Source organism: Salvelinus namaycush, chromosome 8 (assembly GCF_016432855.1).
Source record: "Salvelinus namaycush isolate Seneca chromosome 8, SaNama_1.0, whole genome shotgun sequence".
NCBI lineage: Eukaryota > Metazoa > Chordata > Actinopteri > Salmoniformes > Salmonidae > Salvelinus > Salvelinus namaycush.
In genome coordinates, this window is record NC_052314.1 from 5,120,783 (window position 1) to 5,138,009 (window position 17,227).

General features: G+C 46.4%; 1 protein-coding gene across 1 annotated transcript in view; it reads left to right on the forward strand.

Annotated features, from left to right (window-relative positions):
* Positions 1–4,728: 4,728 nt before the first annotated feature.
* The window catches only part of ano3 (anoctamin 3), an 84,899-nt gene continuing 72,400 nt past the window's right edge, over positions 4,729–17,227 (forward strand). Inside the window, 4 exon segments of the mRNA XM_038998555.1 lie at positions 4,729–4,887; positions 5,185–5,350; positions 15,426–15,565; positions 16,248–16,403. Coding sequence (XP_038854483.1) covers positions 4,729–4,887; positions 5,185–5,350; positions 15,426–15,565; positions 16,248–16,403 — 621 coding nt within the window.

A 17,227-nucleotide genomic window follows, 5' to 3' on the forward strand; every position in this document is an offset into this window, starting at 1 on the left:
TGGTAGAGTCAGACAGTATCACTGTGTCTGGTAGGATGGTAGAGTCAGACAGTATCACTGTGTCTGGTAGGATGGTAGAGTCAGACAGTATCACTGTGTCTGGTAGGATGGTAGAGTCAGACAGTATCACTGCGTCTGGTAGGATGGTAGAGTCAGACAGTATCACTGTGTCTGGTAGGATGGTAGAGTCAGACAGTATCACTGGTAGGATGGTAGAGTCAGACAGTATCACTGTGTCTGGTAGGATGGTAGAGTCAGACAGTATCACTGTGTCTGGTAGGATGGTAGAGTCAGACAGTATCACTGTGTCTGGTAGGATGGTAGGATGGTAGAGTCAGACAGTATCACTGCGTTTGGTAGGATGGTAGAGTCAGACAGTATCGCTGTGTCTGGTAGGATGGTAGAGTCAGACAGTATCACTGTGTCTGGTAGGATGGTAGAGTCAGACAGTATCACTGCGTTTGGTAGGATGGTAGAGTCAGACAGTATCACTGTGTCTGGTAGGATGGTAGAGTCAGACAGTATCACTGTGTCTGGTAGGATGGTAGGATGGTAGAGTCAGACAGTATCACTGTGTCTGGTAGGATGGTAGAGTCAGACAGTATCGCTGTGTCTGGTAGGATGGTAGAGTCAGACAGTATCACTGTGTCTGGTAGGATGGTAGAGTCAGACAGTATCACTGTGTCTGGTAGGATGGTAGAGTCAGACAGTATCACTGTGTCTGGTAGGATGGTAGAGTCAGACAGTATCACTGTGTCTGGTAGGATGGTAGAGTCAGACAGTATCACTGGTAGGATGGTAGAGTCAGACAGTATCACTGTGTCTGGTAGGATGGTAGAGTCAGACAGTATCACTGTGTCTGGTAGGATGGTAGAGTCAGACAGTATCGCTGTGTCTGGTAGGATGGTAGAGTCAGACAGTATCACTGTGTCTGGTAGGATGGTAGAGTCAGACAGTATCACTGTGTCTGGTAGGATGATAGAGTCAGACAGTATCGCTGTGTCTGGTAGGATGGTAGAGTCAGACAGTATCACTGCGTCTGGTAGGATGGTAGAGTCAGACAGTATCGCTGTGTCTGGTAGGATGGTAGAGTCAGACAGTATCGCTGTGTCTGGTAGGATGGTAGAGTCAGACAGTATCACTGGTAGGATGGTAGAGTCAGACAGTATCACTGGTAGGATGGTAGGATGGTAGAGTCAGACAGTATCGCTGTGTCTGGTAGGATGGTAGAGTCAGACAGTATCACTGTGTCTGGTAGGATGGTAGAGTCAGACAGTATCACTGTGTCTGGTAGGATGGTAGAGTCAGACAGTATCACTGTGTCTGGTAGGATGGTAGAGTCAGACAGTATCACTGTGTCTGGTAGGATGGTAGAGTCAGACAGTATCACTGTGTCTGGTAGGATGGTAGAGTCAGACAGTATCACTGCGTCTGGTAGGATGGTAGAGTCAGACAGTATCACTGTGTCTGGTAGGATGGTAGAGTCAGACAGTATCACTGGTAGGATGGTAGAGTCAGACAGTATCACTGGTAGGATGGTAGAGTCAGACAGTATCACTGTGTCTGGTAGGATGGTAGGATGGTAGAGTCAGACAGTATCACTGCGTCTGGTAGGATGGTAGAGTCAGACAGTATCACTGGTAGGATGGTAGAGTCAGACAGTATCACTGTGTCTGGTAGGATGGTAGAGTCAGACAGTATCACTGTGTCTGGTAGGATGGTAGAGTCAGACAGTATCACTGTGTCTGGTAGGATGGTAGAGTCAGACAGTATCACTGTGTCTGGTAGGATGGTAGAGTCAGACAGTATCGCTGTGTCTGGTAGGATGATAGAGTCAGACAGTATCGCTGTGTCTGGTAGGATGGTAGAGTCAGACAGTATCACTGTGTCTGGTAGGATGGTAGAGTCAGACAGTATCACTGTGTCTGGTAGGATGGTAGAGTCAGGGTAGAGTTAGACAGTATCACTGTGTCTGGTAGGATGGTAGAGTCAGACAGTATCACTGCGTCTGGTAGGATGGTAGAGTCAGGGTAGAGTTAGACAGTATCACTGTGTCTGGTAGGATGGTAGAGTCAGACAGTATCACTGCGTCTGGTCTGAGGACGTTAGATAAAATGGCAGGCACTGAGGGGGGGGTCATTGTTTGTGTCCTAAAGGGAACCCTATTCCTCATGTAATGCAGTACTTTTGATCAGGGTCCATAGGGTCTCTGGTCTAAAGTAGTGCACTATATAGGGAATAGGCTGCCATAGGGCCCTGGTCTAATGTAGTGCACTATATAGGGAATAGGGCTCTGGTCTAAAGTAGTGCACTATGTATAGGGAATAGGGCTCTGGTCTAAAGTAGTGCACTATGTATAGGGAATAGGGCTCTGGTCTAAAGTAGTGCACTATGTATAGGGAATAGGGCTCTGGTCTAAAGTAGTGCACTATGTATAGGGAATAGGGCTCTGGTCTAAAGTAGTGCACTATGTATAGGGAATAGGGCTCTGGTCTAAAGTAGTGCACTATGTATAGGGAATAGGGTGCCATTTGGGATACATTCTATGATTCCTTCATCCGTTCACACACTCATCTCTGTGATGTCATAATAACCTTGCAGCTGACCGCTGCCTGTAACAGCCATGATAATAACACCAGATAATAAAATATTGCTTTTATAAATTAGTGTTGGTCAGAGTGCTGATCTAGGATTAGGTCCCCTCTAATCCATATAATCGTATTCATTATGATTAATCTAAATGAAGGTCAAATTTATCCTATATCAGCACTCCTACTGTGACAATACTGGCCCTGATTCTGTACTTTAAATAACTGTTATAATTAGCTGAACATTCTCGCTAGATTGCAATGCATTGGTATCAAGGGACCTACCGTTTTCCAGGAAAACATTCCTGCACCATTACACCACTACTGCTACCAGCCTGTACCGTTGACACCAGGCAGGACGGGTCCATGGACTCATGCTGTCTGTAGGAGCGAACCATTTTCGTGAACGGGGCGGTGTACCTAATAAACTGTCCACTGAGTGTATACTGATGCTGTTGGGAGAGTAGTAGTAGATGTACGGCTCTGATGCTGATATACTCCAACATGAAGTACTATTGTGTTGGTATGTGATTTGATGGCAGGGTTGAGGGTACACTGACGGTAATACACTCCTACTTGAAGTATGACACCATGTCACCATGACGCCGTGTCGCTGTGACGCCGTGTCGCTGTGTCGCCATGACACAGTGTCACCATTTCACCATGACACCATGTCACCATGACACAGTGTCACCATGACACCATGTCACCATAACACCATGTCACCATGACACCATATCACCATGACACAGTGTCACCATTTCACCATGACACCATGACATGACACCATGACACCATGAAACCCTGACTCCTTGACAGGAGGGACCCCTGAGTGATTGGAGTCATTCCGCCCTCCTCCTATTCACTCACTGTCTCTCCGACACCCCCCTCTCTCCTCTCAGAGGGGCGGTGGTAACCTCGAGAAGCAGGACAGGAACTGGAGGAATGCCGGTCCAAACCACTGTCTCTCCTACACCCCTCTCTCTCCTCTCAGAGGGGCGGTGGTAACCTCGAGAAGCAGGACAGGAACTGGAGGAATGCCGGTCCAAACCACTGTCTCTCCGACACCCCCCTCTCTCCTCTCAGAGGGGCGGTGGTAACCTCGAGAAGCAGGACAGGAACTGGAGGAATGCCGGTCCAAACCACTGTCTCTCCTACACCCCTCTCTCTCCTCTCAGAGGGGCGGTGGTAACCTCGAGAAGCAGGACAGGAACTGGAGGAATGCCGGTTCAAACCACTGTCTCTCCGACACCCCCCTTTCTCCTCTCAGAGGGGCGGTGGTAACCTCGAGAAGCAGGACAGGAACTGGAGGAATGCCGGTCCAAACCACTGTCTCTCCGACACCCCCCTCTCTCCTCTTAGAGGGGCGGTGGTAACCTCGAGAAGCAGGACAGGAACTGGAGGAATGCCGGTCCAAACCACTGTCTCTCCGACACCCCCCTCTCTCCTCTTAGAGGGGCGGTGGTAACCTCGAGAAGCAGGACAGGAACTGGAGGAATGCCGGTTCAAACCACTGTCTCTCCGACACCCCCCTTTCTCCTCTCAGAGGGGCGGTGGTAACCTCGAGAAGCAGGACAGGAACTGGAGGAATGCCGGTCCAAACCACTGTCTCTCCGACACCCCCCTCTCTCCTCTCAGAGGGGCGGTGGTAACCTCGAGAAGCAGGACAGGAACTGGAGAAATGCCGGTTCAAACCCTAAGGGAAAATAAGGCAGAGGGTTGATGGTATCAGAATCTCAGGGTGCTGCCATTAACTACTGCAGCGTAGCCTAGTGGTTAGAGCGTTGGACTAGTAACCGAAAGGTTGCAAGTTCAAATCCCCGAGCTGACAAGGTGCAGTGTTGTTCTGCTCCTGTACAAGGCAGTTAAACCACTAGGACGTCATTGAAAATAAGAATTTGATCTTAACTGACTTTAAATAAAGGTAAAATAACTACTGCCATTAACTACTATAATTGCCATTGACTTACTGCCATTGTGCCCTTGAGCAACTTAACCCAAGCAGTTGACCCTGTGCTGCTCCCAGCCTATGATGGTGTCTGGGTTAGGGGAACAACACAAGACAGCAAAAACTCTGATTCACATTGGACAATTTAATTAATTCATGAATTAAACTCTCCCCCTATCCCTCTTTCCAGGCATGCACACAAGCATCAGTGAGATCCTGAAGGAGAAGACCCTGAAGCCGTCCCGTCGTAGCCTGCCCTGCCTGGCCCAGAGCCAAACCCACCCACAGAACATCAACCACTTCCTGTCCATGCCCCTCACCCCCGACAACAAGCCCCAGACACACCCACAGGCAGGAATTTTATCACCATAATTAGGTCACGATCAGGGTTGACCAGTCAATTCAGAAAGTAAAACAAATTCCAATTCCAAAGTTAGATTTAGCATCTTTCTCATTTAGAACGGGGAGGGGACATTTGACCCATAGACTTGCACTTAACATGCAAAGAGAGGGGTTGAGCTAGTGCCCTGCTTCCGCTCCTCATTCTACTGTTTTTATAGTCTTTTCTAGTATTTTTTTTAACACAGATTTTATATTTTAATCGCGATTCTCAGCTAAATATATGTCTTCTTCCACCTCTAACCTCAGGACCATCTGCAGTCAGTGCCTCAACTCCAGGTTCAGGACCAGGCCCAGCTGGCTGACCCCTGGCTACAGCACCAGGCCCAGGACCACTGCCAGATCCAGGCACAACACACCCAACCTCTGTCCCACAGTCACAGCACTTCCTGCACCCTCATCTCCTCCAAGACAGGTCAGTGAGTCGGTCAGGTCAGTTGGTCGATCAGTCGGTCGGTCTGTCAGTTGGTCGATTGGTCTGTTTGTCCGTCCGTCTGTCTCTGTCCTCCCACAGCCTGACGGAGATCTATACATGTATAAACACCAAAAATGAAAGCAGCAGACGCTTTTATTCACAGCGACTTGCAGTGCATGCAGTTTTAGTGTGTATGTGATTCCTGCAGGAAGTAAACCCACAACTGTAGTTCTAATGAGGCCGTAGAGGGTTAAGGTAGGGGGAGACCATTATCGTCTAATGAGGTCATTGTGGTGTGATGCAGGGGGAGACCATTATCATCTAACCAGGTCATTGTGGTGTGAGGGTAGGGGGAGACCATTATCGTCTAACCAGGTCATTGTGGGTTGATGCAGGGGTAGACCATTATCGTCTAACCAGGTCATTGTGGGTTGATGCGGGGGGAGACCATTATCATCTAACGAGGCCATTGTGGTGTGATGTAGGGGGAGACCATTATCATCTAACGAGGTCATTGTGGTGTGATGCAGGGGGAGACCATTATCATCTAACGAGGCCATTGTGGTGGGATGCAGGGGAGACCATTATCATCTAACGAGGTCATTGTGGTGTGATGCAGGGGGAGACCATTATCGTCTAACGAGGTCATTGTGGTGTGATGTAGGGGGAGACCATTATCGTCTAACGAGGTCATTGTGGTGTGATGCAGGGGGAGACCATTATTGTCTAACGAGGTCATTGTGGTGTGATGCAGGGGAGACCATTATCATCTAACGAGGTCATTGTGGTGTGATGCAGGGGGAGACCATTATCGTCTAACGAGGTCATTGTGGTGTGATGTAGGGGGAGACCATTATCGTCTAACGAGGTCATTGTGGTGTGATGTAGGGGGAGACCATTATCATCTAACGAGGTCATTGTGGTGTGATGCAGGGGGAGACCATTATCATCTAACGAGGCCATTGTGGTGTGATGTAGGGGGAGACCATTATTGTCTAACGAGGTCATTGTGGTGTGATGCAGGGGAGACCATTATCATCTAACGAGGTCATTGTGGTGTGATGCAGGGGGAGACCATTATTGTCTAACGAGGTCATTGTGGTGTGATGTAGGGGGAGACCATTATCATCTAACGAGGTCATTGTGGTGTGATGCAGGGGGAGACCATTATCATCTAACGAGGTCATTGTGGTGTGATGTAGGGGGAGACCATTATTGTCTAACGAGGTCATTGTGGTGTGATGTAGGGGGAGACCATTATCGTTTAACGAGGTCATTGTGGTGTGATGTAGGGGGAGATCATTCATCTAACGAGGTCATTGTGGTGTGATGCAGGGGGAGACCATTATCGTCTAACCAGGTCATTGTGGTGTGATGTAGGGGGAGATCATTCATCTAACGAGGTCATTGTGGTGTGATGCAGGGGGAGACCATTATCGTCTAACCAGGTCATTGTGGGTTGATGCAGGGGTAGACCATTATCGTCTAACGAGGTCATTGTGGTGTGATGTAGGGGGAGACCATTATCGTCTAACGAGGTCATTGTGGTGTGATGTAGGGGGAGATCATTATCGTCTAACGAGGTCATTGTGGTGTGATGCAGGGGGAGATCATTATCATCTAACGAGGTCATTGTGGTGGGATGCAGGGGGAGACCATTATCATCTAACGAGGTCATTGTGGTGTGAGGTAGGGCGAGACCATTATCGTCTAACGAGGTCATTGTGGTGTGATGTAGGGGGAGACCATTATCGTCTAACGAGGTCATTGTGGTGTGATGCAGGGGGAGACCATTATCGTCTAACGAGGTCATTGTGGTGTGATGTAGGGGGAGACCATTATCATCTAACGAGGTCATTGTGGTGTGATGCAGGGGGAGACCATTATCGTCTAACGAGGTCATTGTGGTGTGATGTAGGGGGAGACCATTATCATCTAACGAGGTCATTGTGGTGTGATGCAGGGGGAGACCATTATCGTCTAACGAGGTCATTGTGGTGTGATGTAGGGGGAGACCATTATCATCTAACGAGGCCATTGTGGTGTGATGCAGGGGAGACCATTATTGTCTAACGAGGTCATTGTGGTGTGATGTAGGGGGAGACCATTATTGTCTAACGAGGTCATTGTGGTGTGATGTAGGGGGAGACCATTATCGTTTAACGAGGTCATTGTGGTGTGATGTAGGGGGAGATCATTCATCTAACGAGGTCATTGTGGTGTGATGCAGGGGGAGACCATTATCGTCTAACCAGGTCATTGTGGTGTGATGTAGGGGGAGATCATTCATCTAACGAGGTCATTGTGGTGTGATGCAGGGGGAGACCATTATCGTCTAACCAGGTCATTGTGGGTTGATGCAGGGGTAGACCATTATCGTCTAACGAGGTCATTGTGGTGTGATGTAGGGGGAGACCATTATCGTCTAACGAGGTCATTGTGGTGTGATGTAGGGGGAGATCATTATCGTCTAACGAGGTCATTGTGGTGTGATGCAGGGGGAGACCATTATCATCTAACGAGGTCATTGTGGTGTGAGGTAGGGCGAGACCATTATCGTCTAACGAGGTCATTGTGGTGTGATGTAGGGGGAGACCATTATCGTCTAACGAGGTCATTGTGGTGTGATGCAGGGGGAGACCATTATCGTCTAACGAGGTCATTGTGGTGTGATGTAGGGGGAGACCATTATCGTCTAACGAGGTCATTGTGGTGTGATGCAGGGGGAGACCATTATTGTCTAACGAGGTCATTGTGGTGTGATGCAGGGGAGACCATTATCATCTAACGAGGTCATTGTGGTGTGATGCAGGGGGAGACCATTATCGTCTAACGAGGTCATTGTGGTGTGATGTAGGGGGAGACCATTATCGTCTAACGAGGTCATTGTGGTGTGATGTAGGGGGAGACCATTATCATCTAACGAGGTCATTGTGGTGTGATGCAGGGGGAGACCATTATCATCTAACGAGGCCATTGTGGTGTGATGTAGGGGGAGACCATTATTGTCTAACGAGGTCATTGTGGTGTGATGCAGGGGAGACCATTATCATCTAACGAGGTCATTGTGGTGTGATGCAGGGGGAGACCATTATTGTCTAACGAGGTCATTGTGGTGTGATGTAGGGGGAGACCATTATCATCTAACGAGGTCATTGTGGTGTGATGCAGGGGGAGACCATTATCATCTAACGAGGTCATTGTGGTGTGATGTAGGGGGAGACCATTATTGTCTAACGAGGTCATTGTGGTGTGATGTAGGGGGAGACCATTATCGTTTAACGAGGTCATTGTGGTGTGATGTAGGGGGAGATCATTCATCTAACGAGGTCATTGTGGTGTGATGCAGGGGGAGACCATTATCGTCTAACCAGGTCATTGTGGTGTGATGTAGGGGGAGATCATTCATCTAACGAGGTCATTGTGGTGTGATGCAGGGGGAGACCATTATCGTCTAACCAGGTCATTGTGGGTTGATGCAGGGGTAGACCATTATCGTCTAACGAGGTCATTGTGGTGTGATGTAGGGGGAGACCATTATCGTCTAACGAGGTCATTGTGGTGTGATGTAGGGGGAGATCATTATCGTCTAACGAGGTCATTGTGGTGTGATGCAGGGGGAGATCATTATCATCTAACGAGGTCATTGTGGTGGGATGCAGGGGGAGACCATTATCATCTAACGAGGTCATTGTGGTGTGAGGTAGGGCGAGACCATTATCGTCTAACGAGGTCATTGTGGTGTGATGTAGGGGGAGACCATTATCGTCTAACGAGGTCATTGTGGTGTGATGCAGGGGGAGACCATTATCGTCTAACGAGGTCATTGTGGTGTGATGTAGGGGGAGACCATTATCATCTAACGAGGTCATTGTGGTGTGATGCAGGGGGAGACCATTATCGTCTAACGAGGTCATTGTGGTGTGATGCAGGGGGAGACCATTATCATCTAACGAGGCCATTGTGGTGTGATGCAGGGGAGACCATTATTGTCTAACGAGGTCATTGTGGTGTGATGTAGGGGGAGACCATTATTGTCTAACGAGGTCATTGTGGTGTGATGTAGGGGGAGACCATTATCGTTTAACGAGGTCATTGTGGTGTGATGTAGGGGGAGATCATTCATCTAACGAGGTCATTGTGGTGTGATGCAGGGGGAGACCATTATCGTCTAACCAGGTCATTGTGGTGTGATGTAGGGGGAGATCATTCATCTAACGAGGTCATTGTGGTGTGATGCAGGGGGAGACCATTATCGTCTAACCAGGTCATTGTGGGTTGATGCAGGGGTAGACCATTATCGTCTAACGAGGTCATTGTGGTGTGATGTAGGGGGAGACCATTATCGTCTAACGAGGTCATTGTGGTGTGATGTAGGGGGAGATCATTATCGTCTAACGAGGTCATTGTGGTGTGATGCAGGGGGAGACCATTATCATCTAACGAGGTCATTGTGGTGTGAGGTAGGGCGAGACCATTATCGTCTAACGAGGTCATTGTGGTGTGATGTAGGGGGAGACCATTATCGTCTAACGAGGTCATTGTGGTGTGATGCAGGGGGAGACCATTATCGTCTAACGAGGTCATTGTGGTGTGATGTAGGGGGAGACCATTATCATCTAACGAGGTCATTGTGGTGTGATGCAGGGGGAGACCATTATCATCTAACGAGGCCATTGTGGTGGGATGCAGGGGAGACCATTATCATCTAACGAGGTCATTGTGGTGTGATGCAGGGGGAGATCATTATCGTCTAACGAGGCCATTGTGGTGTGATGCAGGGGGGACCATTATCATCTAACGAGGCCATTGTGGTGTGATGCAGGGGAGACCATTATTGTCTAACGAGGTCATTGTGGTGTGATGTAGGGGGAGACCATTATCGTCTAACGAGGTCATTGTGGTGTGATGTAGGGGGAGACCATTATCATCTAACGAGGTCATTGTGGTGTGATGCAGGGGGAGACCATTAACATTGTCAGCCACAGCATCATGAATAATCTTGATGGTCCTCTCTCTGCACTATAATTTCTACTGTTTATCACGGACTGTTTACTGTTCATCATATCATGAGTACATAATCCACTGAATAGACTGGTACTTAATGCACCGTCATGTAAGATTTGTTTATGACAATTCTGAATGCAATCGCAGGAAAATCACTTTTGAAAGCAGTTTTGGATCCCAGCTTTCTATTGCTGCCACGTTTATTTTTCTACTCCTAAAATTGAGGGGGTGACATCATTAACACATGGCTGATTCAGAGGGGTTGGGTTAAATGCGGAAGACACATTTCAGTTGAATGCATTCAGTTGTACAACTGACTAGGTATCCCCCTTTCCCTTTCCCTTTAGGCGCAACAGATCTCTTACAGGGGCAATGACGTCTTAAAAGGGCAATGACAAACACTACATGGACAAAAGTATATTTCAGCCACACCCGTTGCTGACAGGTGTATAAATTGAGCACACAACCATGCAATCTCCATAGACAAATATTGGCAGTAGAATGGCCCGTACTGAAGAGCTCAGTGACTGAAGAGCTCAGTGACTTACAATGCCACCTTTCCAACAGGTCAGTTTGTCAAATTTCTGCCCTGCTAGAGCTGTGGAAACGTCTAGGAGCAACAACGGCTCAGCCGCGAAGTGGTAGGCCACACAAACTCACAGAACTGGACTGCCGAGGGCTGAAGCGAGTAAAAATAAACTGTCCTCTGTTGCAACACTCACTACCGAGTTCCAAACTGCCTCTGGAAGCAATGTCAGTGTAACAGTTTCGCTTCCGTACCTCTCCTCACCCCTACCTGGTCTCGAACCAGGGACCGTCTGCACACATCAACAACTGACACCCACGAAGCATTGTTACCTATCGCTCCACAAAAGCCGCGGCCCTTGCATGGCAAGGGGAACAACTACTTCAAGGTCTCAGAGTGAGTGACGTCACCGATTGAAATGCTATTAGCGCGCACCCAGCTAACTAGCTAGCAATTTCACACCAGTTACATCAGCACAAAAACTGTTTGTCGGGAGCTTCATGAAATGGGTTTCTATAGCCGACCAGCCGTACACAAGCCTATAATCACCATGCGCATTGCCAAGCGTCGGCTGGAGTGGTGTAAAGCTTGCTGCCTTTGGACTCTGGAGCAGTGGAAATGCGTTCTCTGGAGTGATGAATCATGCTTCACCATCTGGCAGTGCGATGGACTGGGTTTGGCACTATGCCCCAATGCATAGTGCCAAGGGATGGACCTTTCCTGTTTCAGCATGACAATGCCCCCGTGCACAAATCGAGGACCATACAGAAATGGTTTGTTGAGATCTGTGTGGAAGAACTTGACTGGCCCTGACCTCAACCCCATCGAACACCTTTGGGATGAATTGGAACGCCGACTGCGAGCCAGGCCCAATCGCCCGACATCAGTGCCTGACCTCACTAATGCTCTTGTGGCTAAATGGAAGCAAGTCCCCGCAGAAATGTTCCAACATCTAGTGGGAAGCTTTCCCAGAAGAGTGGAGGCTGTTATAGCAAAAAAGGGGGGACCAACACCATATTAATGACCATGATTTTGTAATGAAATGTTCGACGAGCAGGTGTGCAGATACTGTTGGCCAGAAACCAACCAAATTAAAACATTTGAGTGAATAATAATGAATAATAATTTCAAAATAATAATGAATAATAACAATCAGGATGTTGTGTCCAATGAATGATGTGTATAAACCCTGGTTTGCTGACGCTATGTATTGGCCATTGAGAGGCTTTGAAGCCACCGGTCGGCCATATTGGGACTCCCCAGTAGAAGCAGTCCACCATAGGAATGAATGGAATTCTACAGTGTTTCAATGAAATGTTCAATTAAGGACTAAATGACATGTATATAAGAATGGTTGTTGTTGTAGTGCAGACAGTAACATTAGTACTCTCTGAAAAGAATACTTTAAAGATTATTTGTATGTTTAGTTCACATAATCTAATTTAAAAGTATGCATTTAAGTGTCTGTAAGAGAATAAACGTGTCAAAAAATAATGTAGACTAAACATTAATAAATGTATTTATATAAGGCTTCCAAACATGTTTTACAAATGAGGAGTACTAAGATGGCTGTGCGGTGGCTTCAGTACAGCTCCCCCCTGTCAGTCATCCAGGGTTTATACACATCATTGTGTCCAATGGAGGTAAATACAGATGGACCAATCCCATGCTTCTGTCTTTCTATTTATAGCCACTATGTTGCATCAGTTGGCTACAGTTAATAATGCCTTTTGCTAATAGCACATCTGATGATAATATTTATACATATTTTTTCCAATATGTGCTCATTTCTGGAATATATATTATATTATTATTATATATATATTATCTTATATATATTATATATATATTATATTATATTAATATTATATATATATTATAATTATATTATATATATTATATTTTAGATGATGTCAGCATCATACTTTTAATTTTTAATTTTTAATTTTGAAGTAGGATGTCCTCATTTTAAAAAGTCTCCAGATCTGAGCTTCTCAGTCCTTCTACATAAAAAATGATCCCTAAGCAAGATGACTGGAATTGGTTAAACCCGCAGTTTAAAACATGTACAAAATTGATCCTCTTTCCCTAAAAGCATGATGGTCATTTTGCCCCCCCCCCCCGCAGACAATCGACCTGAGATCGACTTAAGTTTCAGTCATGGGATTTTTTGTTGTTGTTACTTGAACCCCTGTGATAACATGTTATAGGGGTTTTATTCATTGTTGGCAGACTGTATAATTCTATTAAGTACCGTATTAGAAAATATGAAGTGGATATTCAATTGGCAGATCCAGAGGTTAAGCTTAGACATAGGGGTTAATGAACCACCATCCAGAACCATGACAAAATCTGCTATTTTTACATAGATTTTCATCGTGGCAGTGACTGCTTTGTCACGTTCGTCATATGAATGAGACCAAGGTGCAGCGTGGTATGCGTACATTCTTCTTTTAATAAAGAAAGAACACTGAACAAACTAACAAAACAACAAAACGAACGAAACGTGAAGCTATATGAATAGTCCAGACAGGCAACTAAACATAGAACAAGAACCCACAAACACCAAAGGGAAAAATGGCTACCTAAATATGATCCCCAATCAGAGACAACGATAAACAGCTGCCTCTGATTGGGAACCATATCAGGCCACCATAGACATACAAATCACCTAGACCTACAAAAACCCTAGACATACAAAAAAAAAAACGAGACAATACAAAAACTAACGTACCCACCCTAGTCACACCCTGACCTAACCAAAATATAAAGAAAACAGAGATATCTCAGGTCAGGGCGTGACATGCTTACACATAATATGAATTTGAAATGATTGTGAGACAGCTTCAGGAGGTAGGGAGGTGTCATGTGACGGTTGCTGATGAAGGCTGTCACCACTGAGGGGGAAAACTATGCAGCGGTGTGGTGAGAAACACACCACATTGAGACTCTGTGGAGTAGTTAAATGTCACTGCAGTAGGGAGAAGGAAAATAAATCATTCATCTCTGATGATGAAATCTGTAGCAGTAGGAGAATTCACTCAAAAGACCATTCACATTCAAATGAGTAGTTTAGCATGACTCAGAAGTCTCTGTGCATCCTAAATGGCACCCTATTACCCTACATAGTGCACTACTTTGCACCTAGGGCTCTGGTCGAAAGTAGTGCACTGTCTAGGTAACAGCCTCTGTCTATTCTGAGCACGATCCGAGCAGAGAAAAATACACCCTGGTGTCAGATCCGTTTGTGCCGTCAGATCTGTGACGAAGGCTAGTTAAAAATACGATCATGATGCAGGACTCGTGGAACTAACGCTCCCCGTCTCTCTCGAGGTCACGTTTGGGTCATCGCTAAAAATTGAGAGGATCCTAAGGAGCTGTGAGCTCTGTGTGAAAATCCCCCCTCGTTTGGATTAAATAAAACTGATAAAAGCTTCCAGACTTCTTTCAGACTCCGGCGATGGCAGAACGACTGACATGATTTAGCTTTGAACTCCCACTCATCCTTTACCCCCCCCCCCCCCCCCCACAGATGCTTCCATAGGGGGGATAGTGTCCCAAATGACTCCCTATTCCCTATGTAGTGCACTACTTTAGACTAGAGCTCTATGGACCATTTGGTCAACAGTAGTGCACCACTTGTTAGGGAATAGGGAGTCATTTGAGACGAAGCCCTAGAGTAGAAACGCTTCACAGTATTAACACGGACCTTTCTGCCACCTCCATACATGACATTGCTTGTTATAAAGGTCACTTTAATAATGTTTACATATCTTTCACTACTCATCTCATATGTACAGTTGAAGTCGGAAGTTTACATACGCCTTAGCCAAATACGTTAAAACTCAGTTTTTCACAATTCCTGACATTTAATCCGAGTAAAAAATCCCTGTTTTAGGTCAGTTAGGATCACCACTTTATTTTAAGAATGTGAAATGTCAGAATAATAGTAGAGAGAATGATTTATTTTTTATGTTTACATATCTTGCATTACTCATCTCGTATGTATATACCGTATTCTATACTATCTATTGCATCTTAGCCTATGCCGCTCTGACATTGCTCATTCTTATATGTATATATTCTTATTCCATTCCTTTACTTAGATTTGTGTGTATTACGTTTTTTAAATTTTATATTACTTGTTAGATATTGCTGCACTGTTGGGAACTAGAAGCGCAAGCATTTCACTACACTCGCAATAACATCTGCTAACCATGTGTATGTGACCAATAAAATGTGATTAGATTTGATTGAAGCCAAACAAAATGCAGGTAACTACATTACCAGTTGGTTAGAGTGCAGCGCTAACAATGCTAAGGTTGTGACTGCAATTCCCATAGTGTAGGCATATGGGGATAATAGGGTTTGCCAAACGGCACAGTCTAGCACTGTGCTCCCTGTCCTGTTCACTTCAACACCTCGTCTACTGTGTTTGTCTGTGAACGACCGTTATGTATAGAAGGAATAGCAATGTTCAAGCATTACCTTTATAGCTACAGTAACTATATGTCCTGACCACTGCTCGTTCGGTCCGTCTAGGTCTGGCAGAAGCTGTCAAGGACCACTACGAGGAGGAGGCAGAAGCGAGTACGTACGAGGCAGGAAGGACAGACGAGTCGTTTCTCATTCAGAAACCTGCCACCCGAGCTAAATTAGAGGCACGCGTAGATTCGCTTCTGGTACCCCATGCACATGCATGCTCACACACACACACACACACACACACACACACACACACACACACACACACACACACACACACACACACACAGGCACACACACACACACAGAAACACACATAGACACACACACACACACACACACACACACACACACACACACACACACACACACACACACACACACACACACACATACACGCACACACACACACACACACACACACACACACACACACACACACACACACACACACACACACACACACACATAGACACACACACACACACACACACACACACACACACACACACACACACACACACACACACACACACACACACACACACACATAGACACACACACACACACACACACACATTGACACCCACACACATTGACACCCACACACATAGACACACACACATAGACACACACACACACACACACACACACACACACACACACACACACACACACACACACACACACACACACACACACACACATACACACACACACACACATAGACACACAGAGACACACACCCTCACCCAATAACCAGAATGACATTGCACCAATCTTTTCCAATGTCTCACAGTTACGCAGCTTATGAATGGGTTATGAATGCCTTATGTAGGTACCCTAATCAGGTTTACTGATAAACACATATTTCCGTAGGGGACCAACCCGGGGCAGCCGTCCGGTCTGCTGTTCAGAGATGGGAAGAAGCGTATCGATTACATCCTGGTCTATAAGAAGTCCAGTCCTTTGGTGGAAAAGAGAGTCACCTTCGAGAGGAACCTGAGAGCTGAGGGGCTGATGCTGGAGAAAGAGGTAGGGTAGACCTACATGCTCTAATATACTATAGTATACAGGAAATATCTGGTGTTGTAGTACTCCAGTCCACATAGTCTCTGTCTCTAGTGCGGTCTCCAGACCAGATATTGAGTGTCTCGGTCTCTAGTCTCCAGACCAGATATTGAGTGTCTCGTTCGTTAGTGCGGTCTCCAGACCAGATATTGAGTGTCTCGGTCTCTAGTGCGGTCTCCAGACCAGATATTGAGTGTCTCGTTCTCTAGTCTCCAGACCAGATATTGAGTGTCTCGTTCTCTAGTCTCCAGACCAGATATTGAGTGTCTCGGTCTCTAGTGCAGTCTCCAGACCAGACCAAATCAAATCAAATTTATTTATATAGCCCTTCTTACATCAGCTGATATCTCAAAGTGCTGTACAGAAACCCAGCCTAAAACCCCAAACAGCAAGCAATGCAGGTGTAGAAGCACGGTGGCTAGGAAACAGAACATGGCCAAGATGTTCAAATGTTCATAAATGACCAGCATGGTCAAATAATAATAATCACAGTAGTTGTCGAGGGTGCAACAGGTCAGCACCTCAGGAGTAAATGTCAGTTGGCTTTTCATAGCCGATCATTGAGAGTATCTCTACCGCTCCTGCTGTCTCTAGAGAGTTGAAAACAGCAGGTCTGGGACAGGTAGCACGTCTGGTGAACAGGTCAGGGTTCCATAGCCGCAGGCAGAACAGTTGAAACTGGAGCAGCAGCACGGCCAGGTGGACTGGGGACAGCAAGGAGTCATCATGCCAGGTAGTCCTGAGGCATGGGCCTAGGGCTCAGGTCCTCCGAAAGAGAGAATTAGAGA